The sequence below is a fragment of the Alexandromys fortis genome, unplaced genomic scaffold, assembly GCF_014885135.2.
Source record: "Alexandromys fortis isolate MF-2015 unplaced genomic scaffold, M_Fortis_MF-2015_v1.1 scaffold_209, whole genome shotgun sequence".
Lineage (NCBI taxonomy): Eukaryota > Metazoa > Chordata > Mammalia > Rodentia > Cricetidae > Alexandromys > Alexandromys fortis.
In genome coordinates, this window is record NW_026068090.1 from 1106029 (window position 1) to 1131091 (window position 25063).

The window sequence follows — 25063 nt, forward strand, 5'->3', positions numbered from 1 at the left end:
GAAACAGTCTAAAATTCCCAGGTAAAGGGAGTCAATAGCAGAGCCTAAGTGCCATGAAGAAAAACACAGTCTCCTCTAGCAACCAAGAATATGGGAGAGGCCCGCAGGCCAAAGACCAGGAGGTAACATGGCCACTTCTGCCAGGCACAGGAGAGGAGCAGGTCACTTTCCACTCGAACAGTCCTTAGCGTTTTCACAGCAGCAATCACAGCAGTTCCCATTGTTTTCTTAACCAAATTAGGTTTCATCCTTTCAGGTTTCCCTAAAATGGCCCTATTGCCTCCAAGTCCCCTGTGCTAATCTGTATCGAACAATCACAGTTGGCTGTCTTGTCTTCATCTGTCCCCTGTTCCTGCCCTGGCAGTCAGCACATGGGCATTCTCTATAGAATCCGTAAATAGCAATCCGCCACCAATAAATACTTCTGTCATGTGGTGGAAGATGTGTGACCTAACAGTCTTTTTCAAAGTACTTAAGCTCATGCGTATAAATACGCCAGGGCATCTCAGATTCAGGAGTGGCTGGGGACATTTGAGGACAAGGCCTGGAGGGCTGATGGGCTCTAGTCATGGCTCTGTCAGGTACTTGATATGTTGTTCAGGATTCGTCTACCCTTGTGAGCCTTAATTTTCTCTACAGGAAAACAGAACTGAATGAACTCTCTAAAGTCCCAATCACTGCTATAGATAGCATCTGGGGCAGCAGAGATGGCTCAGCTTTATGGGCACATGCTGTTCTTGCAGAGTGTTTGGGAGAAGTGTATTGGGGTGCAGAAACTTTTCATCTGGAGGTCCCACTGAGATGGCTGTTTTTCCCACTGGCCCGGGGCCACGTGTAGGGAAAACACCCTTCCCCCCACACCTGCTCTGCACCAGGCTAAGATTGGCTTCGTCTAAGTCATTGCCTTTAGAGGCCCAGGGTCTCATTCAATTTTCAGGCTGTCCTGTGAAAGACGCCATGCCAGGCTCCCGACCTTACCAGGAGAAGTACCTGCCTTGTCCCGTGAGATATTCTAAAATATCCCTTTTTCAGGAGATGTCCTGTTTGAGAGAATTTTTTTTTTTTTTTTTTTTTCCGAGACAGGGTTTCTCTGTGGTTTTGAAGCCTGTCCTGGAACTAGCTCTTGTAGACCAGGCTGGTCTTGAACTCACAGAGATCCACCTGCCTCTGCCTCCCGAGTGCTGGGATTAAAGGCGAGCACCACCACTGCCCGGCTGAGAGAATTTTTCATACCCCTCTGTTTTTCTGACCCAAAGACTTAGGGTCTATCCATTGCATCAGGCTATGGGTCCCCGCATAGACTTGCAAGAAGGGGACCTAGAATTTGAGTCCTGATCCCCAAACACCCTTTTACAAAACCTTTTTAAATTGGGACTATCTGACACCATATGTCCTTGACGCCTAAAATTTTTTTGCCAACGTGGGAACAAGTAAACAAGCCCCCCATATACCCATGGTTTCTGAATACTGTGCTCCTGCTCACCTACCCCCTCTCGCTTCTTTCATTGTTTGCTGTTTGTCTGCATTCCTGGCATGTGATCTGGTCACACTGGAATTCTCTCTGCAATGGATCCGTTCTCTCCCACCCCAAGCTGCATAAGTGTTCTGCCCTCAAGCACCTGAGTGCTTGCCTGGCTTCTACAGCCTACTCCAAAATTTTTAGGTTGGTCAGCTGACACAGTTTCCTGGAAAAAGTTTTGTTCATCTGTCTGCTTATATATATATGTGTAAATAATGTGGCCATGGTATGCTTGTCTTATGTCTCTGTGTGTGTGTGCGTGCCTGTTTTAAAATCTGTAAAACTTGTAACTCCAGATTACAACAGCTCTGGAAAAATACAAACACGTGGATAGTCGCCATTTTTGGTTGAAGTCAAAACAAAAAACTCAGTGCCATCTTTGGTAAGAATCCCCATGTGTAAGCAGGATGGTGGTGTAAACCTTTAATCCCAGCAGTAGGAAGGCAGAGGCAGGTGGATCTCTGTGAGTTCAGGGCCAGCCTGGTCTACAAGAGCTAGTTCCAGGACAGGCTCCAAAGCTACAGAAAAACCGAGTCTTGAACACCCATGTGTGCCGGACCCACCAAGGAGGCAGTCCACCTCCAATATTCTTTGACTTACTAAAATATTCCTTCTAATCGTCTTGCCTCTACTAGCATTGATAAGCTGTAATTGATGTCTATAAACTATGTTTACAGACTATAAACTATATGTCTAAATTTAACTTACATGTCTAATTTGGATATACCTGACAGTAAATGGTACTGATTCTCAAGTGCCTCTACAGATCTGAGAGTAGTATGGCATTTAACAAAGGAGCTTCTTATGACAGAGACCTGACAGTTCCTACAAGATCCTATAGCTCCTCCAAGAAGATGCATGGTTACAGAAGACCTTCTGCCCTGGAGGCTTGCCTTTGGGTATGGCAGAGCCACCCAAACAGCATGATGTCTTCCACCTCACCAGTATACTGGGCACTACACCAGGGGATTGAATGTCTCATCTTGCCAAGATAGGTAGACTGAACCCTACCACCACAGGAAAATCTGTCAGGCCTCCTGGGCTCATCAGCTAAAGGCTACTGCTGCTTCTAAGACTGGTGTTTGTCGAAGACCATGGAGAGACTTGGGATTACCTGCATAGCTAAAAGAGCTGTCTCATTTCTGCTCATCTACTTATCCCTCTCAGATCTGTCTGACGGCATTTAATGGCTTAGGATACTGATAGCTCATTACTTCATTTGTTAAGTTTCCTACTAAAAATACAGACAGGTATGCCTCTTACACAGGCTTCGTAGTCCAGAATTAACAGGCTTCAGATGTATCTTCAGAGGTTCAGAGTTTCCAATTTCCTTTAATTGTCTTCTAAAATATTCATGCCTTTTAACCTAAAGCCATAGCCTTTTGCTATGACACCAGGATGTAAATCTGTTCCAGCTGTCTTATAGATACCTGCAAGTTCCTGGGAAAAGTTTTGCTGTTGTATCAAGAAATCTGGTCTTGTGAAAACTGTCTCCAGAGCCTATTCTGACCCCACCATTTTCAAGCATATTTTACAGTCACTCCTTGGGCATCCAGATATCATCACCAGCTCCTGGGACTCAGCCACTGGTACCATCTCTCCTGGCTCAAATGGGCACCTACCCAGCAGCTAACATCTGGTTTTAAAGGGCATGTGTGCTCTCCTCTCATTCATTCACCCTTGCCTCTCCTGTGCAATGGGGCTCTTCTCTGTCCCATTCTTTCTGGGCGTTAATGACCCTTCCCACGGCTAGCCCCATTCACAGGGCCGATAAAAACAATCTATTTTTTTCTCCTAGCAACCTGTCTTCTCATCTCCCTCAAGGAGCAGATGCCTGAGGTCTCCAGGATGGCAGTCAACTGGATGCCTCTCCAGCTACCCCTCCCCTGAGTGTGAACCAACTCCCAACTCTCCCCTCCCTTACATCACCCCATACCCACAGGAAGTAACCAGACTTGAGTGGGTGCCCCTATACCCAAAGAGTCTGGGATGTTTGGTTGAAAGTGTCACCCCAGACCCTGGCATCCATATATCCAAAGAGCCTAGAATGTTTGGGTGGAAATTCCATCCCAAGTCCCCTCCCCTGGGAGTTGCCTCAGTCCAGACTCCATCCCTGAGAAAGCCTGCCAATCCATGATCCCTACCCAGAGATGCTCAAGATCACTCCCACAGGGTATTTAAACTGCACCCCCAGGAACAAACACATGATTTTCGGGTCTTCCTTCCTGGCTCCTCTCTGGGGGCCTGGGAAAGCCATCTGGGAGCATTGGTATCCATTAAACCTGGGCTTTTTCTAATTTGGTTTGATCTGATCTGATTTGGATTACTGCTTCGGCAGAGAAGTTTATTGGGGTGCAGAAACTTCTCACAGAGGACCTGGTTTGATTCCCAGAACCCACGCAGAGGCTCCAAAACCTCCTGTAACTCCATTTCCAGGAGATTCTCCATCCTCTTCTGACTTCCATGAGCATCGGGCACACACAGTGCACACACATGTACACAGGCAAAACATCACGCACATAAAGATAAACAAATCTAAACTATAAAATGAACACTGAGGAGTGGATTCCTAGTAGATCTGACACAGTGTGAGACGTCCAAAGACAAGCCGGTTCCTTAGGTTTGCTGACTGTGGAAGGGAAGACGTCCTAGGCGGCAGAGGCAGGTTTAAGTCATTCTGATTAACTAGCTCTTCACAGGGAAAGGAGAGACCACTTCACTTTTCTTCCTTTTTCTTTATGACCAATCAATACAAAGCGGCTAGTGAACTTCAATCATGCATTGTTCCAACTGATTTCCGGATCCTTTGCAGGAACTGGCCCTCAGCTGCAGCTGGGAGGGGCTGAAGAATGGGAAGCCCGGTCCCACCTGCAAGGAAGCACTGAGCCATGCAGACCCAATCATGATCACTATCTGGGCAACAGGACCCTGGTTGTAGATGCCCAGAAGGCCCTGTTTACAGTAATAACAGCACCAGGCCCTCTGTCTGAGCAGAGGCAAGGCGCCTGGGGCTAGAATCCCCAGGCAGCTTCCATCTGTGCCTTATCTCCCAGCCAGCCAGAGATGGGGAGGTGGGGGAGGGCAGCAAAGGATGTTCTTGGAACCCAGCCTGGGCCTACAGATTTCAAGGCAAGGGTCTGACGCTCTGACTGCACAGGCACAGGGCCTCTTACACTGGCCATCTGAGCACCAGCCTCTAAAGCTCAGCTCAGGTCCCCTCCTCTAGGAAGCCCTCTAGGTGTCCTTGCTTCCAAATGCCCAGCACTCATACCAGGCCAGTCTCAGGAGAGCAAACGAACAGCAAGAGTGAACAGACCGGCGTGTGTACCGCACCTCTAACTTTGATGAAGTCAATCTGTATACTTCACCCCTGGTTCTTTCCTACTACAGTTAGTTTCTGGAACCTAATGAATGCCCGGCAGAATCAACAGTCCAAACTTTAAGCACAAAGATGAGCAGGTTCACAAGGCCTCTCTTGGAAAAGACTGACCCAGAAAGGAGCCTGTCTCTGTCAGGTTGTGTGCCCATGGCAGGTCCAGCTAACCTCTCTGAACCTCGTTCATCTCACCTGCCAGAACCTAACAAGAGTGCCCATATGTGAATGTACATGGCGTTTCAAAGGCAAATGCTGAAGGAGTTGATCCACATCCTAAATGATACTCACTGGTTTAACAAAATAAAGCCCAATGCCGGGTAGCCATCCTATTCTTTACATATAATTATCATATACTGATGTGCGCAGATTGCTATTGTTAAACTTAGAAACCAGTTACAAAAATAGCATCAAAAACTCCTTCACATGTATCCACTTTACGCTTTGATTCACTTGGTTCCTATTGCTAATACATTTTACGTCCCTACATGAGAATTAATTTCAGACATTATGCCCCTTAACTCCAAATACTTCAGCATGTATATCAGTCTTGGAACAACAACAGACTTCTACAGAATCACCAGCCATAAAGGACAAAGTCTCAATGAGAATCAACCAAATGCAGACCAAAAATACTCAAAAATTCAGAAACTAAAAACAACCCCTGCATCTATATTGAACATATACAGACATTTTTGTTGTCATTATTTCTTAAACAGTATAGAGTATGACAATCATATGCACAGCATTTATACCAAGTCATATATAAGCAATCTGGATATGGTTTAATTATATAAGAATATATAATATATGTGTAGGTTTTATGTTAATACTATGACTTAATACATAAAGGGCTTGAGTATCTGCAGATCGGGGGACCCATGAAGGATCCCAGAATCAACTGATAGAACAGAAGGAGCATTTGACCTCCTATTCTGCCCATGTTCAACCATCTACAGTTATCCTAACAGTTTCCACAGCATCCTAGCCCTGTGATCCGAACGGAAGACAGAATCAATAGAAAAATCAAACACTGTGTCTACTGTTTCATCTAGCAGAGTCCTTCAACTTTCAGTCATCTTCACAATACTGGTAGTTTGTGTTTCCCATCAGCTTAGAGGTACACTCCCTCATTCAGCACTGCGCACTCTCCCTGAGGACTGATGACTGCAGGACTCTGAGTGCGTGCTGATCCAGGCTTCTGGGCAGCTGGACAGACATATGCTTGGCAAACAGCTAAAACACAAGCCATGTGAGTGGAGGTCGAGGCAACAGTGCAACAGGACAGAGCAGAGAGCTTCTGTCACAGGGGATAGGCAGAAGCTAGGATTCCTCTAAAGATCTCCTGGGATCCCCTAAGGCATCACCTCTGCACTCCCAGGGAGATGTGCCTGGCTGAAATGAAGTGAAACATGAAAATACAGTAAGTAAGGGAGAGGAGTGACCCAGGACACCCTCATGTGACCTCAGTCCAGGGCTACAGAGCTGCCTTAGTCCAGACAGCTGAGGAGTGGGAAAGGGTTATGAGTGCCACCTACTGGCCCCAAAGCAGGACTCTGGATTGCAAGTGTTTGCTAGGAAGCTTGCCGCAGTTCAGCAGTGAGAACAGTAGTGGATCTACCACTTCAAAGTGGACTGGCAACTGAACCACTACTGTCAAGTTCTATGTAGGTCCACATGTGACTTTCAGTGAGGAGAAAAGCTAACCATAAAACCTGCCCCTACCCGCAGGGGACAGCCAAGGGTCAGCCTTCCTCACTCAACAACAGAACTCACAAACAGCTTCTCAAAGCCATCCTCTGTGCTGGGATTGAGGACCTGCAATGGACAGACATAGACCTTGCTCGTGTGAGAGAGCGCAGTTTGAGTTTGGAAAAGGGGTAATGGACAGGTCCCCCAAACCTGAATAATGCATTAATTATCATGAGTCCTCTAAGACATCTGTACAGGACAGCAGCAATAACATTTTGGCAAACTCTTGAATAGCGTTTTTGTTTTTCAGTACTGGAGATTGAACTCAGGCCTCCTGCATGCCCGGTACACACTCAATCACTGAGCTATACTCCTAGTATTGCTTACACATTTATTTATTTATTTATTTATTTATTTATTTATTTATTTATTTATTGGTACGTGTGTGTGTGTGTGTGTGTGAGTCCACATGGCCAGAAGACAGCATCGGATCCCCGAGAACTGAAGTTACAGGTGGTTGTGAGCTGCCTGATGTGGGTGCTGAGAACTAAACCCAGGTCCTTTAAGAAAAGTAGTAGCATTCAATTATTCAGCCATGTCCCCCAGCCTTTTTCACTTTCCAACGGATGTCCAAACTGCCTAGGAACTAACTCATGCTGTAGTCCAGGCAGGCCTGCATCTGTGATTCTCCTGCCTCCGTGTCCTGGTAGCTAGGACTCCAACAGTGGAGTTCCATGGCTCCTCTTTCCTGTCTGACCGGTGCCTGACACTTGACACCTACCATCTCATTTGATTCTGAACTAGAAAAGTAAGCCCCGTCTCACCAGTGACCAGATCCCGAGGCCGTAAGTGGCAGCTTGGAACTGTAGCCCTTACTCTGCTCCCCACAGCACAGCGCCTGTTCTTTCTACATGCAGCCATGGGACAGCACACTCCCGCTGTCTGATAGGACTGTAGGCGGCAGACAGATAAAGCAGAGACCTCCAGTGAGGTGATCTACAGGTTGGAGATACTGAGACTAGTTCCATTTCTTAGGCTTCTCCCCTGAAAAAACAAAATGAAACAAAACTCTTCTGGTCTCGATATGAGAACGCCCCCAAGCCCATCTGTCTCCTCACTACCACCAACCTCACACACACATACAGTGTCTGCAGTGGCTGGGCCTCTGCCCCAAACCAAGCTAAGCAAACAGATGTAATCGAATGTTTACAGAGTGCCAGCTGTCCTGACCAAAGCTTAAGAGATCACAGGAATCCAGTGAGACAGGGGCAAGCAAGCCAACATAGGCTCTAGAGAGGGGAACAGAAGCATACCCTCTCACAACGACAACAGTGCCACACTGGAGTCCAGGGAGAACCAAAGGTTCACAGCCTTTTCATTAGAAAGAGCCAGGATATAGAAACTTGAAAGCATGGCTTAGGAGTCAGACTTGGGTAGTATGACATGGTCCACGAGGACCTGCCTCCTGGTAGCACTTTCTCATTACAAGGAAAGGGAGTCTCGCGAACAGTCCTGGAGGAAGGAGCTGCAGCCACACGAATGGCTAGCATGTAGTGGCAAGCTCGCTGTGTCAAGTGTTATGGGAAGGCTACCCATTTCATCATGGAAATGGGTGGAAAAATTGTTTAAAGAATAAAGAGATTAATGTAGTTAGAAAAAAATTTAAAAGGACAACATGGGCCTTGTTCATAATAACATAACTGTTAGTCATTTTTACACTGTGAAAATGTGTCTGTCAACTGACAGATGGATTAATCAAAAAGGCATGGAATGGCGACATTGTGCTGCGACACACGTGAACACTGGAAAGTGCAGCTGAGCTGAAGACGTCAGAGATAAAATCCAGACTGTGGGGTCTCTTTCCAGAGCGACAGGGAACAGACTAGAGGGTGCCAGGGCCTGCGGGGCAGGAAGGGTGGGGTAATGAGATGTTCTAGAGTTAGAGCAGCTAACTGCCCTATCGTATAAATGTATTAAAAGCTACTGAATTTTACATGCTAAAGGGGTGAATTTTCTGATACATATAACAAGGGGTTATATTTAAAGAGAGAGGGAAAGAGAAGTGGATGAGTAGATCCTTGTTTAATCAAAATCTACTTCTTCTTCAGGAACACAGAGCACCTAAAGCTTAGGGACAGGATAAATGAGCCTAAAAGCCTGGCTGACCCAGGCACTCACCAGCCTAAGAGGAGATGTTGTCCTCTTGCTGGATTCCGACTCCCGGAATTCCAGGTGCCTCCTCTAATTGTACTGTACCACCCGTCCCCACTCACTGTCCATCTGCAAAGCCTGGTCAAACACACAGCTCTCTGGGGAGGCTGGGGTGCTAACCCCAGACAAAAGGCCATTGAGATGGAAGTTTGAGACCAGCCTCAGAAAGGATTCTTATGCAGGCTGGCAGGGATCCATCCACATGAATGGAGACTCCTGGTCCAGCTGCTGCCCAGGGCTGTGCTCTCCTACTGGGTAGTCTTTGGAGAAAAAAACAGTACTTTAATCAACTAATCAATCAACAGGCCAGACTCTATACTCTGTTCCTTTGGAGCGCTCAGACAGCCAATGCGACCTGCTAAGGTGGAGGCAGAAGCTACCATCGAGCATACTCAGGGTCCCAGCCAGGTGAAGAAAGACACATGCAACTGGAGAAAAAAAGGGCAAGGAAGTGAATCACTTAGCCTTTAAGGTCTATATAATTTGATAAGAATTATATATTCAATATAATAATAATAATATTCGATATGAGCTACTGGAGAAAAACAAAGGCTGTGGATGTGTGTGGGCCTTAGTGTAGGTAACCAGAAGGAACGGAGTCTGTGTAAGCACTGAGTTTCTCATCTGGAAAATGCATGTAACAGTTTATTCTGTAACACACTGGGGTTCACAGCCAATGAACAATGCTGTTATTAGCCAGGGTGGGTTTTCTGGAGGAAGAGCTTGAGGTGGGCAATGAGGCATGGCCAGGTCTAGACAGGCAGGAGAATGCTGCAGTCCTGGGGCAGTTTATCCTTAGGAACCTGTGGATTCCAAGTGAGCCTGGCAGAAATGGTTGTCCTGCTGGCCAGCTTCCTAAGAGAAAATGGGAACCTCTCTCTGGCTTTGAGCCTCACAGACATCCTAGTCTGTTAGATAAGAAGGGCTACTTCCCAAGAAGGGAGCTTCGAGAGATTTACTTAAGAACCCTTAACTTTCAGGTCATTATCTGTGAAGGTGCTGTGTTACTGGCAAGGTTGTGACATGTTAATGTCACCCAGCTGGTTAGTAAGTATAACAAAAGCAGACCCCAGGCCCTCTTATTCTACAACTCTTGAATTCTTTCTATAACGTCCTGGTGCCTTTCAAGTCCTAGCATTCAGGACACCCGTGAGGGTTACATGAAAAACCTGGAGTCCTCAAGAAGCACAAACTATCAAATTACAGAGAGTGATGCTGTTCAGGCCTTGACCTCTGCTGGTCTGGGATCAAGATTTTGTTTCAATGCACTGCAAGCCACAAAGACATTTACATATTTACTGATTAAGAGAGCAGGATGTTTTGGTTGCTCTGATGCCATCATTAATATCTTCCCATCCAGCCAAAATGATCCAGCGATCGATAAACAGACAGCCTCTCCAAGGTCCAGAGACAGCCAAATGTATTTACCAGGCAGGGCTTCTGTTAATTAGATAAAACCCCCAGATCAATTCTTAGAACATTCACCTATGCTGTAGCTAAACACATTCGGGACACCTTGATCCTGGCACTCAGACAGCAAGTGCCTGGAGCTGGGGCATCAGGGGGCAAGAGCCAAACCAAACCATCAGTGTAAAGCTAGAATAAATGTGTTTACCCTCAACAAAGCCAGACCTGTATTCTCTCCTGAACTGTACAATTATTTTTTCCAAAGCCATCTAGTAAACCAGTTTAATCCCCTATTTTCTAAAAGCATCAAATCAGAAACCAAAACAGTATGTCAAAAGAATTTCCAGATAACTGATAAATTTAGTGTGCTTGTTAATTAACTAGAGACAAGGTCTGGAATGCTCCATAAATTGGGCTGGCTTTGAACTCAGAGATCTGCCTGCCTCTTCCAAGTGTAGGGAATTACAGGCACGTGTCACCACATCTGGCTAAATTTAGCATGTTTTAGACCTGGAGAGATGACTTGTGCCCAGAACCCACATCAGGTGGTTCACAACTGTCTGTAATTTCAGTTCCAGGGGATGTAAACACCTCTGGCTACCGTAACCGTACATCTACACATAATTAAAACTCATAAAAATAAACCTCAAAACAAACAAACAACAAAAAAGGGCTGGCATAGAGGCAGAGGCAGGTGGATCTCTGTGCCAGCCTGGTCTACAAGTTCCAGGACAGACAATGTAATGAATGATCTGTCCTGTCCCTTTAAGAGACAAACCCGCCCCTCCCTCCCCCTTCCACTGAGGCAAACAGATCTCCCTTCCAGCCTGAGTTCTTCCCTTTCCTCTCTCCTGAACTCGAGGTAGCTTCTGCCGTGCCCTGCCTTCCCCTCTGTTCTTCCTCCTTCTCCCCTTACCCCATTTCCCTTTCCCCTCCATAACCCACTAAATAAACACCCACTTTTTCTGTCTCTCTCACCTGCCTCGCGGCTCCCTGCCTGGGACCCATTGGCCCTCAAGGCCTATGGGCCGCTAGGGGAACTGCAACAGCGTTTTACCACAGGGAACAGCGCCATTTTATTTTTACCATAACAGACTACATAGTGAGAGACTGTCTTGAAAAACAAAACAAAGCCAGGCTGTGGTGGTGCACGCCTTTAATCCCAGCACTTGGAAGGCAGACACAGGCTGGGTCTCTGGGAGTTCGATGTCAGCCTGGTCTAAAGAGGTAATTGCAGGGACAGGTCCCAAAGATACAGAGAAACCCAGTCTCAAAAAAACCAAAAACCAAAAAACAAAACAAATAAACAAGCCACCACAGAAAAAAAAACAGACTTCAGTCTTTTTTTTTTTTTTTTCAACTTAACTCCTCCAAATCCTCTTTTCAGAGTATGGCAACAACAGCATCTATGCAGGAGCTCCAGCCAGAAAAATGGAACTCACTGGCATTTTCTGTCTGAATTAGAGCTCTAGTCATTCATTCGGCACCCGTCTGCTCTGAGGCAGGCACGAGCACTGGTCCAAGCCTTACAGGAGAGCCTGGCTAACTCTCCCCACCTGAGCCCAACCACACACACCAGCTTCTGGACTCTTCTAGCTGCTTTTCCTCTTCTTTTTTTGGTGCCAGGATTGAACCCAGCTTACGGAAGCAGGCAAGTGCTCTACCTGTGACCTACAACCAGCTTACAGCCATGTTTCAGCCAGTCTTTCCACACTAGCTGCTGACCAACATGGTTTCCACTAAGCACTAAAACCTTTGAAAATTATAATCCCCAAGCATATCCGTTTGCATCTCTGCCTTTTAGAAAGCACAATGTGCTACGGTCTTTCCTCAGGTCCCCATATCTCACACCACCCACCTTTGCTCTCCAGGGCCCGGCCATATCTATTGCTTCTCCCTCTCAACACAGGGTCATACCCTGCAGTCCAGGTTGGCCTCAAATTCACCGATCTCTTGCCTTTACAGTTCTGGGGTTACAAGTGGGTAACAGCCATACCCAGCTCCACATCTTTTTCATCAAAAGGAGTCAAGCCTGCTCAGGTGTCCCCTGTGCCAAAGGACCCAGCAAATGACCAACACTCAGTAAATGTCTGTCGAATGAACACATGGACTGTGAAAAGAAAGGGCAGCCACTGGAGGACCAAAGCTTTCGCCTGTTTGCGCTGATGAAAGACGACCTGGGGCCACATTAACACAGGGCCAGCTCTCAGTCCGCGAAGGGAAGAGCAGGCAGGGTGCTGCCTCTCAGCGGTGTGATCTGAAGGAAGTTTGATCTCCAGCAGAGAACAGGTTTCCCAATCCTGTCCCCAGCACGGACAGGTCCCACAGGGCTCCATCTGAATGCAGACAGATGTGCTGCAGTCTGTCCCGGTGCCCTTGGTCTTGGGTGAGTGACTCAGTGTAGAAGCCAGGCTGAGGGTGGGGCTGGGCCGAGGAGGTCACCTGCTTTCACAGCTACCCAGAGGGGCAGGGGCCAGCCTCCCTGCTTGAGGAGCTGGGTAACCTAACAAAGTTTAAGTGCTTCAAGGAGAAAGGAGAAAATGGCTGCTGCTCGGGGAAGGGGAAGGGGAAGGGGAAGGAGGAAGAAGAGTCCAGGCTTCCCACGGGCCAGTGAGGACTGGAACAGGCTCAAGTCAGTCACTCAATGCTCAGAAACAGGCGGGGAGAGGGACAGCAGACCCTGTCCTTGACTCAAGGTGAAGGGTCGAGTTCATAAACTCTTGCCTTGTTTTGGTGTTGTTTGGCTTTGTTTTGCTTTATTTTGTTTTGAGACAGTCTTGCTGGCCTCTAACTCACTGAATAGTGTTTGGTCGACAGTATCACCCCAGCTCCCTAACACCCCTTTTACAAAAAGGGGTTGCTTGGCTGGGAGCTTCACCCCAGCTCCTGGAATAAGCCTCCTCCCCAGGGAGGGTCAAGAAAGCCCAGCAAATGGTAACCCCTCCCCAGGGAAGGTCAAGACCACTCCCACAGGCTATTTAAACAGCCCCCCAGAGAATGAACACGTGGTCTCCAGGTTTTGCGTGGTCTCCCCTTTTCTCTTTTCCCCCGGGAACATTTCATTAAACATCTTTTAATTTGGCTTAATTTGGTCTGGTTGGAATTATTTGCATCTGCAGAGAGGCCCATCTAAAATGAAATACCTAACAGATAGGTATTTCTCTCTGGAACTGGAGAGCTTCCTGCCTCAGCCTGAGTGCTAGGATTACAGACTTGAATCAGTATGACCAGCTCAGACTCTTTAATACAAAGTGCCTGCCATCAAGTCTGAGGTCCCGAGTTCAATCCCCAGAACCCTATGGTGAGGGCAAGAACTGACTCCACTGGTGACCCTCTAACCTCCACATACATGCTGCAGCACCAGTGTGCCCAAACACACGCACACAAAATTAATAAATAAAATGTAAGAAAGAATAATGTGTGGCAAATGGTAGGTGCTGACTTGTCCTTTTGATTAAGCAGCCCCCCTACACACTATTAGCCAGATTCTCATAAAGCAGTAAACAGTTCCCATCGCTAGACCCACACCCAAGCTGGTCCTGACTGGGCTGACACAGGGGTCACTAGTTTTCCTGAACCTACTGACTGCATTTCTGACATTTAATGCTATTTCTCCAACCTGATCTCTTCCAGATAAGCCGTAGACTCTCCCACACCACAGAAAAGATACAGAAGAAGGGGACAGAAGCGACTGAACTGGCTAGGACAAACCAAAGAGAGGGGCATTAGAAGGCAGGACTTCCACTCAGGCTCAAAGACTGGCCTGGAGCAACAGCAGTGATGGGGGGGGGGGGGCAGCAGGGAGTCTCCATCTGTTCCAGGGATTACAGATTCGGGGGTGAAGCTCCTCTCTTTAAGCAGAAGAGTCCCTCCCCATCCTGAGCTCTCCTGAGGTTCTGGGCTGAAGACGGAGCTAAGGGAAGGTCCAGGCACAGGAATGACAGAACCCAAGATGGCAAGAGTGTCCTAATATTATTCTCCAGGTTTGAGCTTTATTCCAAATATTGATATCACTAACCATACCGATCATAAACATGGCAAAACAACTGTGTAAAGTGGTTGGGGGACTGAGACTAGATTTGTCTTGTCCAGGCAGGCCTGCTGGACACAAACAGAGGCTAGCGCACACACAGGATCTAGGGCAGTGGAAGGCATCAGGGGAGTCAAGGGCACACACAGAAAAACTCAACAAGACTCAAGACCATTTCCAGTGAGGATGTCAGGCCCTCCGCCCCTGCTCCAGGCTGGCCTACCAGAAGGATGACCTGCAACTGGGGCATTACATGTCTGTTTCATTGAGGCCAGACTGCTCTTTACTCCTTCCCATCTACAGCACCCACGTGAGGCCATTCCTTTCCTTTTGTTGTTGTTTTCTGTCATGTTTTTCAAGACAAGGTTTCACTATGTGTAGCCTTGGTTGGCCTGGAACTTTGTATTTCTGGCTAGCTAGAACTCAGAGCTCTGCATCTGCTAGGATTAAAACTGCACCGCCATGCCCAGCCACTCATTCCTTCTTAACAAGTGCTCTGAGTGAGGAGAGAAAATGATGGAAGTCTCCCTCAGCTTGGCCTCCTCCTCAGACAGCCTCTCAAAAGATCTGCCTTCAGCCTTTTCCCATTTCTTCCGAAGCAGCCCTAACTGGTTCAGTTCCCTGCTCAAAAGCCTCCTAAACCTACCTACTGCTCATAGGAAGAGCATTCAAAACCCCGACTGTGGCCAGGGCAGCCAGGCATATTCCCACCACATCACCACTCACCTCCGCTCTTTTCTCATACCCTGCTTTCGTCCTGGGCATGGCAGTCAGTCCACATTGCCAGGCCCTTGCCCAGCTTGTCCCAGCTCTGGGGACGACATTAGATGGGGGCTGAGGAGAGCCTGTGCCTCATTCAACTGATTACCATCGAAAGGTATTCAGTTGTCATTACAGAAATACATATTTAGGGACTGGGTGGTAAAAAGCACATACTGTTCTTCAGGTGGTTCACTGTCTGGGGCACCCACACACACAGGGGCACACCCTTCTTCCCCTTTACATACACAATCTAAAAAATATAAGTGTATTCAACGGGTGTGTGCACATATAATCCCAGTACTAGGAAAGCAGGGGTGGAAGGAAGGGAGGAGAGGGAGAAAGGGTATTCACCTGCCTACAATCACAGCACTGGGAGGCCAAGGCAGGAAGATCATGAGTTTTGGATCCCTTTCTGGACCAAATAGCAAGAATCTCCTCAAAAATAAAAAAAAAAACAGCCCCCAAAACAAGACAATAAGAAATCCCAAAGGCTGAGGCTCAGCTGGTAGGTGCCTTCCCAGCATGCACTAAGTCCTGGCTTGATCCTCAGCACCACACAAGATGGATCATGATGGTACATACTTGGGATCACATCATTCAAAGGTAGAGGCAGAAGGGTCAAAAGTTAAAGGTCATCCTTGGCTATGTATTGAGTTTGAGGCCAACCTGGGTACATGAAACCGTGCCTCAAAAAACCTAAAACTAACAAAACAAAACAGAAAAAAACCCTCGTAAATTTTTGAGCTAAAATGACCCTTGGAGTGTCAGCCTCCCCAGCTTGGCCTACACTGGGCTTGGGGGAGGGACGCTGCAGGCCAGCAGCCTTTGGCAGTTACCAACAGGTGACTCCGGGATCACTAAGCAAGCTCCGGCTCCTCGCTTCCCTGTAATGAGGCTCTGAAAGGCAAGGCACGTGTCTGGGGCACGAAGATGCCGCACGCAGTTGCAGTTATGAATGGCTCTTATAACAAGATGACATCTGCGCTTGGCTTTTAAGATGCATCAGCACATGTTTATTAAACTATTGCTCCATCATATTTATTTGTCTACAAAACAACTCCCAGCCCATACTTCCAAAAGTGGTTTATTAAAAACTAAGTCTTGAACATTAATACTCAAAAGCACCCTTGAGAATCAATAATAATGCTGCAGATAAAATGAAAGGGAATCAAAGCAGTAAGTCTTGGTGGAGCCGTGGCTGCCTTTCCACATTTTCTTCTATGCTCAAGCATCTGGAGGGGAGAAGTACACCCAGGGTCCAGGGCATGCAGGGACTCCAAACACCGACCTGACTTCCTCTCTAAAATGGGAACACAGCATCACGCATGATTGTCCACACCTATAATCCCAGCACTCAGAAGGCTAAGGCAAGAGGAATCAAAGTTCAAAGCCAACCCGGATTACTTAACAAAATCTATCCTCAAAAAACAAGAGTTATGGGCCTGGAGGGATGCCTACAAAGGTAAGAGCACTGGCTGCTCTTACAGGGGATTTGTTTTCAATTTCCAGCACCCACAAGGCAGCTCACAACCATTTGTGACTCCGGTTAGAGAAGAGCCAACGTCCTCTTCTTGCCCAGAGCACTGCATGCACACGATGCACAGAGACACCTGTGGGCAGAATGGCCATAATATAAAGTGGAAATAAAATTAGCTGGTCATGGTGGCGCACGCCTTTAATCCTGGTACTTGGGAGGCAAGGACAGGCGGATTTCTGTGAGCTTGAGATCAGCCTGGTCTACATAGTGAGTTCCAGAGCAGCCAGTACTACGTAGAGAGATGTCTCAAAATAAATAAGTTAAAAAAAAAAAAAAAAAACTTAAACTAAATGAACAAACAAAAGCCAAGGTCTAGAGAAACAACTCACTGGTAGAGTAATTGCCAAGAATGTTTAAGACCTGCTCAGACTCAGCATGGCAAAAACAAAAACAAACCACAACATGGAAAACAAATATCTGAGGTAAAAGAAGGGTCCTATGAGCACTTAGATTTGTTTGAAGGGCAATAAGGCCAAGGTAAGGCCCAAGAGGGATGAATACTGTTTCTCAACAACAGACCATAACTGCTGCTTGGCGCAGGTCCACTCTCAGCATCATCCTTCCTGCACACTGCCAGGCTTCCAGCTCAAGATGAGCCTTCCCCTGCTCAAGGAGCAGCCTCTGTGCAAAACACCCCACTCCATTGGAGAAGCAGCCCAGGAGAACTGGGTGAGCCACTGAAGCTGAAGAATTACAGCCTGCCTCTGCTGGAGGCCAGCATGCCTCAGCCCTCTGAGCAGGCCTTCCTAGTCCCAAGCTTCTCTAAGGATGCCCATCTACCCCAGGTCCAGGCAGCAAACAGTAATACATGGTCACTTCCACAGAAGAACAAACTAAGATTCACAGGGTCCATGAACTCCAAACCATTGCCACCAAACACTGAGATGTTTGGGTGCCCTCATCCATACTTAAAATATATAAAGTCTGATCTGGGCCAGGGGAGCCTCTGACTGTGGCTGCAGTGAGCCCTTGGGAAACAAGCCCAGGATGGGAAAGGCTTTTCTCTAAGGCAGATCAACACACTCTGCTCAGCCCTTCTGGGTAAGACAGTAGGGCTCAGATACTCACCTTTTGACTTCCTGCACATTGTTGGCACGGGCAGCTTCCATCAGCGCTGCATCTGAAAAGAGATGGGGTACTGGTCAGACCCCTGGCTAGGACCTACCCCTCAGAGCTGAGAGAAGGTCCAGCAAGTCAGCGGAAGTTGCTTAGAAAGTGAAAGGCTAGCATGAGAAGACTGAGCCCTTCTTCCCCTGGTAAGATCCATCCCACCTCTGCTCTGGGGATGAGGCAGATGCTGTACCAGTTCCCCCAGTGTTCCCAAGCACTGAGGCTCGGGTGTGGTCTTCCTAAGAATGGAAAGAACCCCAATCATAAGTCATGGACACTGGAGTCCAACCCACTCGGCCATTACTCTCTGCAGCCCTTCTTTTTCAAGCAACTTCCCATGGTATTCAACAGACAGTAACTTTTGTCAACCTTACAAGGATGCTGAGGAGATAAAACAATGACTGAAAAATCTCCAAAATCCTTAGTACAAGCCCAGAGAAAGGAGACCCAAACTGTTCAGTGAGATCCTTGAGGACCCAGGCCTAGCTAAAGCCTGGCCTGGCTGTTGGCGCCACCTTGTGGCCACTTGGAAAAATTCACAAGTCAACAGCAGAGGCACAGTTGACAGCTCTGTGCCCAGCCTGACTCTGGGTTATACTGCTGGCCACTAGCTGACTTCTGCCCAGGCCTCAGCATTTAAGACCCACTAGGTAAGAGAAGTCACTAGAGTCGGAGACAAGCCGAGCCCAGCGCCAGTCCCAGCACTAATGATTACTTTGTGTGTGATTTGTCCGACTCATGTAAACGCCTGAGTTGCAGCATGTGCATAAACCAGGTTTTTTGTTTCTTCGTTTTTGTTTTTTATTGTTTGTGGTAGGGTTTCTCTGTGTAGCCCTAACTGTCCTGGAAATAGCTCTTGTAGACCCGGCTGGCTTTGAACTCATACAGCTCCGCCTGCCTCTGCCTCCAGAGTGCTGGGATTAAAGGTGTGCGCTGTCATGCCTGCCTCTTAATGACTGTTCTCATCCACACACCTAACAACCTCCAGCTGGGAGAGGAAAACCATTCCTTCTAGTGTCTACTCTCCCTCTTCTCTAAGGTCACAAGCGGGGGAGGAAAGAGCTGTAACCTGGGGCATTCTGGGCTCACAGACTTGCCTTGGCTTCCACTACCTACAGCAGAATTCATCTTGGCTCCTGAAGGGACCTGTTTCTCAGAACATTGAACTGAAGGACTCTGCTCAAAATCCCCTATCAGGCAAGTGAGAAGGGCCAGAACGGGCCACAGTTTGAGTCATTTCATTACGTGGACACCACTGACACTCATGTGCCACAGAGTCCAGCCTAGGGCCCTGAGTTCAGACACATTTCCCCTGTTCTTCAGTCTGTGCTCATGAACCTCCATGCTCTATATTGCCTGCAGAATCCTACACACCCCTGCCTGGCATGCAGGGCCCATTTCTCTTCTCTCACTTCATGCCCTGTCTTCCAACCTCACTCATCAAAGAGCTCGCTCCCCCACACCAAGCTGACTGAAGTCTATGGACCTCAGTGTATGGAATCCAATCCAATCCAAGGCACATTTGTTAAGTATCCCCTTCCACAAGCCACACACCGTGGACAGATTTTAGTATTAGGGAAATACTAATAAAAGTAAGATGCAGACCTGGCCATCACGGGGTGCACACACACGCACTTATATTTCCTGTGTTCCCTTCAGAACTCAAGTTCAAATTCCCCGTCTTCCCAAGAATTGCCCGTCCTCCAGGAAGGCTATTCTGACCCTAATAGCTCTCTGACCTTCTTGGCTAGCCCTGCATGGCCAACTGCCTGCACTGTCCCCTTAACTGGCTTGGTTTAAAGTTGGGGCTTTTTGAACACCTAGCCCCAAACTAAGTGGAGAGAACGCTACCTACACACACACACACACACACACACACACACACACACACACACACACACACGAGCTGTGAGTCAATCATATAATCACTGCATGTTTAAGCTAGAAGGGCCCTTCTTCAATACCCTCAGTAATAGAAAACTGGACCAGCGAAGAACAAGAGTTCAGCTTTCCAAAGTGTGTGAGACAGTACAAAACAAGATCCTGGTGTCCTCATTCCTCATCCAAAGCCCTTTCTTCTCAGGTGGCCACATCTTACTGAACACACAAATGAAAGTCAAGGCAATGCTCAATCTTGCTCAACAATCTGAGTTCAGGGTGCATGGAACCCACCAGCACCGTGGTTTAACAAGTTCGTTCCTCACCAGCTCTCCGTATTTAGGTAAGAAGCCAGTCCGGGTTAGCTACCTCCACTTCTTAGCCTATCCCTCCTGCTCCCAGTCTCCAGAGAGCTACCTTCCTTCTGCCAACTACCTGTTCCCCCAGTCTCCACCCCCACACCCAATACAATGTTCACCTTAAGCACAACACTAAGCATAGCAAAACACTAAGGAATTGCTGAACAGACTCTGAACTCCAAGAGAGGTCAAAACGTCAGTCTTAGCAGAGTACTGAGAAATTGCCTTCACTATACAGTGGGGAAACTAAGACCAGAGAGGAGCATGGGAGTCAAGCCAGCATCAGAACCAAGGGTCCTCCTTCCTCGGGCCTTTCTACAGGCAAACATGTAGAGGTGTCGCTAAGCTGCTGGGGCTTCCTGGAGACCTCTTGTAAGACTAATGGGCTAGGCTATAATTAGACAGTCACTCCAATGTCCCCATTATACAGATACACAAACTGATGTAGAGGACTAGACCTACAATGGCAAATTATGTAACTGCAAGCAGTGAATTTTTCAGGGCAACTTGTTGCCTCTGGCAGCAGATAGGTACCTGGGTCTCCCCAAGGATAAGGTAATGCGGGTCTGAATTTACAAACACCATCAACTCTCCAAAGGAGTCAGGACCCACCCCCCCACACCTCTCCCTTGAACCCAGACAGGCCCCATAATCACCCTTGTTGGAAGGACTCTTGCTGTAGCAATGAACCACCAGCGCCGTGGCCAGGGCCCACATGCCCAGTCCTGCCTTGTTGGGGACCCCATTCCAGCTGTCCTGTCCGGGCAGTGTTTCTTCGGGGCTAGGACCGTGTCCCCACGAGGCGGCGGCTAAGCAGGAGATCTCGGTGCGTTCTCCACGGCGCCCCCCGGTGGCTGCCCCCCGTCCGGGGAACGAGATAGAAGATGCTCCAGGGCGCACCCAGGCGGCAGCCTTCAGCCGCTGCGGCTCTCCCCGGTCTGCGGTGGTTACGCTCCTGCCGTAAGCACTTCCGCGGCTTTGGAACGATGGAGACTTGAGTAACCCTATGAAGAGCCGCGGCGCCGGCGCGGTTCGCCTCAACACCGCGGACAACATCCTTACACCTGCTTCTATAACCCCTTGGAGCCGGCCCCTGTGCAAGCCACGACCAACATGGCTGCCGCGGCGCGTTCGAAGACGCCGCTTATGGGGTGGGACTGCGCACTACCTCACGGGAGTGGTAGTCCACAGCCCCTGATCCTTCCCGAGCTAGAGAATGAACAAACTACATTTCCCTGAGGGCTGTGGGATGACGTCACAATGACCACTAACTTAGAGGTCTTAGGAGAATGTTGGGAAATGAAGTTCGGGTAGAGGGGCGTGGCAAAAAGAAAACTCTCTGGTAGGGGCGTGGCAATTAGAATCCAAGCTTCCAGAGCCGGTGTGTGTGTGTTGTTGACTCAGAGTTTTAATCCGTTTTTGGAAGGTGGGAATTTGGGAGATTGGAGTTCAAGGTCATTTTGGTTTAGGTCAATCCTAGAACCAGTTTCCTAGTTGAAACACACGACGAAATTTCTCACTAGTGTTTAAATAAAATTGTATCTTCGGCTGGGCGATGGTGGCGCAAGGCTTTAATCCCCAACACTCGGGAGGCAGAGGCAGGAGGATTTCTATGAGTTCGAGGCCAGCCTGGTCTACCAAGCGAGTTCCAGGACAACTAGGATTGTTAAACAGAAAAACCCTGTCTTGAAAAAACAAAGTAAATGGAGACTTGTTAAGTAAACTGCACTCCTCCCCACCTTTGTTTCAGGTTGGTAAGACGCTGGCGTGCTCGCTTCATCAGCACACACACTAAAACGATTCCTAGGGTTGGGCATAGATGCTCAAACAGACCTCTGTGAATTTGAGGTCCATCTGCTCTATGTAGTGAGTTCCAGGACAGCCAAGGCTAGGCAGAGAGACCTTCTGTCAAAAGAATATATATATTAAAGAAAGGGAGATCCTTAGACTTTGCAGCATCTTGTTTAAGTGTTGTGTAATGGTGAATCTGTGGCTTATGCTACAATATATTTATTCTTTTGTAGTTGGTAGACAACCATTTACATACCTGTGTCTGGCTTGTTACAGAATAGGTTTGGGATCTTCTGAGGAAAGCCGTTCTTCCTACTGAGTTGTTCCTGATCTAGAGGATAGAGCCTCAACCCTTTGGTTTCCTTCTGTATTAGTGCTACACTACTAGGTATGCACTCGTGTGTGTGTAAGATTTCACTTCTTTTATGTGTATGAGTGTTTACCTACATGTGTCTATGTGTGTGCCATGTGTATGTAGGAGCCCAAGGAGGCCAGAACAAACTGTAGGACCCCAGTAGCGGGAGTTACAGGTGGTTGTGAGCTGCCAGTTGGGAACCAAATCCTGCCTGGTCCTCTGCAAGCACAGCAAATACTTTAACACTGAGTCGTTGTTCCAGCCCCTTTTAATGTTACATGGTAGTTTGTTTTTAATCTTTGTTTGTGGTGCGGGAATTAGACCAGGGCTTTGTGCATATACTGGGGGGTAGCCCTCTACCGCTGAGGGCTTTGTGCGGACCAGGGGAGCCCTTTACCACTTAGCCACGTGCTCATCCCACTTCAGAGTTTTCAACGTGCTGGTGAGAACCCCACACCCCTGCCATTGCTAATGGTTTCCAGGGCTCTCCTGACTCTTCCTATTTATGTTTTCATGTTTTTCATATGGATTTAGAGTAAATTTACGTGTGGCCCAAAGAAGAGAGATCTCAGCTCTGGAGCCTTCAGTTGCTATTCACTGCTGTCTGACTCTTGTCCCTCTAAGAAATACTGATTTCTCCAACTTAGTTTTATGTTTTGTTCCCCCAGGAATGAATTCTTGTGTTCCTTGCCTTGGACTTACCAGAGTTATGGTCTGCAGTAGAGACAGCCTTCTTCTTTCCTTCTGGTTAATGGGGGACAGGTTTCCACCTGTTAAAGGGAGGCGTGGTCTTCTAGTCTCAATCCTAACTGCGGTGGCGACGCCAAACTTTGCACCACTAAGACACTGGCTCTTCCTTTTTGATCCTACAGGTGATGGAACAGGGCTCCTCCTCCAAAGAGGGGTGGTAGGTTGGTTGTGGGATTTTCTTCTTTGGAAACTTTTGAAGTGTGCCCTTGTAGTGCTTGGGGTTCAGAGAACAGTTACACTTTTCCTACTGAATGGCTCTGCAGAGTTTTCTTGTATTTACTAATTTTTCTAGGTCACATATACCTGTCTTTTCGTTTAGAGGTTCGAATGCTTGGGCCTAGACAACAGCTGCTCCCAGGTTCTCTGTGTCCATCTCTGTCCCTAGAGCTGGACCTGCAGGGCTCCAGGACCGCTAACTCTGCACCTCCTGGGCTCAGCATCTCAGCAAGGCGGCCCTGTCTGTCACCGCATCATCTGCCTGGCCGAGGTTCTGCTGTATGAAGAGTCTTGCCTCGCTTTGGTCTGTGCTGTGCAATAGAAGGTCACATCAACTCCATAATTCAAGAGATAGACACAATACAATGAGCCCATTTCTGAAGTGCCTTTAGATATGTTTAGACAAGCCCAGAGCCTTTGTGACACTCACCAAAATCAGTATTTGCATGACCCTGAAAGAAACCTGTCCCCTTCCCAAGTGTCCTCCCACATGCCAGCTCGCAGATCCCAGCTTGCTCAGAGATCTGAGTCTTAGAAGAAGCGCATGGTGCACATTCTTTAGCCTGGATTCTGCCACCTAACAGAGCAGGGTCCCCAGGTCCAGCCAATGTCACAAGTGGTCCTGCTCCTCTCATTCCAAACTGATGTTTGTCCTACAGGCGAGGGAACAGAGCGGTTGTCCCTTGTGTTCTGTTTTGTCTGATGTAATCTCCTGAGTATGTCTTGGTTTGGACCAATGTTTCCATTCTCTTGGAAAAATATTATTGGGTATCCATCAGAGAAGACTACTTGGACATGGGTATAAGCCAACAGAAAGTCCGTGTTAGCCGGCTGGCGACTACACTGAGTATTCAGGACCCAAGTACAGGCCGAAGCCTTTCTCAGGGTGAACTTTTAAGCACAAAAACCATGTTCTGGGTTGACATGCTTCAGCTAACAAGAACAGTCAGCTAGAAGCAGAGCTACAGAAACCAAAGACCAAATGTAAAGGTAAAATTTAAAATGCTGTGAATCCCAAGTGGTTGCAGCAGGCAGCGGGCCATGAGACCACACCACAGGTCCCCGAGCGGGGGTAGGCAGTGGGCCCCAGAACAGTCAGTCCCAGGCAGGGACGGCGCACAAGACCACACCACAGGTCTCCAAAGGCGGCTGGACCTGGGAGGTGGGTGAGAGACACGCCATGCTTATGGTTATGGAAGTACGGAAGGGAAGGGGGAGAAGGAGAAGAGGAGAGAGAGAGAGAGAGGGAGGGAGGGAGGGAGGGAGAAGAGAGAAGAGAGAAGAGAGAAGAGAGAAGAGAGAAGAGAGAAGGGAGAGACAGAAGCTGCCTCTTCAACAGGGAGACGGAAAAGGAAGAGATGCAGGCTAGAAGCTGAAGATCAGCTTTCCTCAGCAGATGGGGAGGGAATGGGCATGGCTTGTCTCTTAGAGAGACAGGACAGACCATTACACCAAGGTCAGTACCTTTAGAGACTTTCCCAGAACCACAGACTTTGGTGGATTAGGTCTTCGTTTTCATTTTGGCTGGTGTTTATGAATGATACTTCCATCATGGAGTCAGTTGTGCCTCTTAAGGCCTGGAAGCCTGTTACAAGAGTTGCATATAATTGTGTGTGAAAATATTTTCTATGTGTAAAATAACTGTGACAAGCTTGTGAAGACACTCCCAGGTGAGAGTGCCAAAGGCAGGAGCTCAGTGGTGGGCTACGTCACCAAAGCAGAGCATCGGAACTTAAGTTATAATTATACAAGTATACCCATAAAATAAGGAAATTGTTGATTTAGTTTGGTTTCTCGAGACAGGGCTTCTCTGTGTAGCCCTGGCTATCTTGAAACTCTCTGTAGACCCTCTGCCTCCAGAGTGCTGGAATTAAAGGTGTGTGCCACTACTGACAGGCTTAATTTTTTTTTGAGTAACATTTATGTGTAGCTCAAACTGACCTTGTACTTTCTATATAGTTGAGGAGGAGCTTGAACTCCTGATGTTACATCACACAAGTTAGAAGTACCCTACACCTGATGTAAATTGTTGTTCTTGTAATAGGCACAGTGCGGCATCAGGATGGCAAGCAG

The 25063-nt window shown here is 47.8% G+C and overlaps 1 protein-coding gene across 1 annotated transcript in view; it reads right to left on the reverse strand.

The window, feature by feature from the left end:
• The window catches only part of Clpb (ClpB family mitochondrial disaggregase), a 120532-nt gene extending 99526 nt beyond the window's left edge, over positions 1–21006 (reverse strand). The window contains exons 1-2 of the mRNA XM_050122614.1: positions 20535–21006; positions 17600–17651 (exon numbers count right to left, since the gene is read on the reverse strand). Coding sequence (XP_049978571.1) covers positions 17600–17651; positions 20535–20934 — 452 coding nt within the window. The 5' untranslated portion in view covers positions 20935–21006. The remainder of the gene's footprint in view (positions 1–17599; positions 17652–20534) is intronic.
• Positions 21007–25063: the final 4057 nt, after the last annotated feature.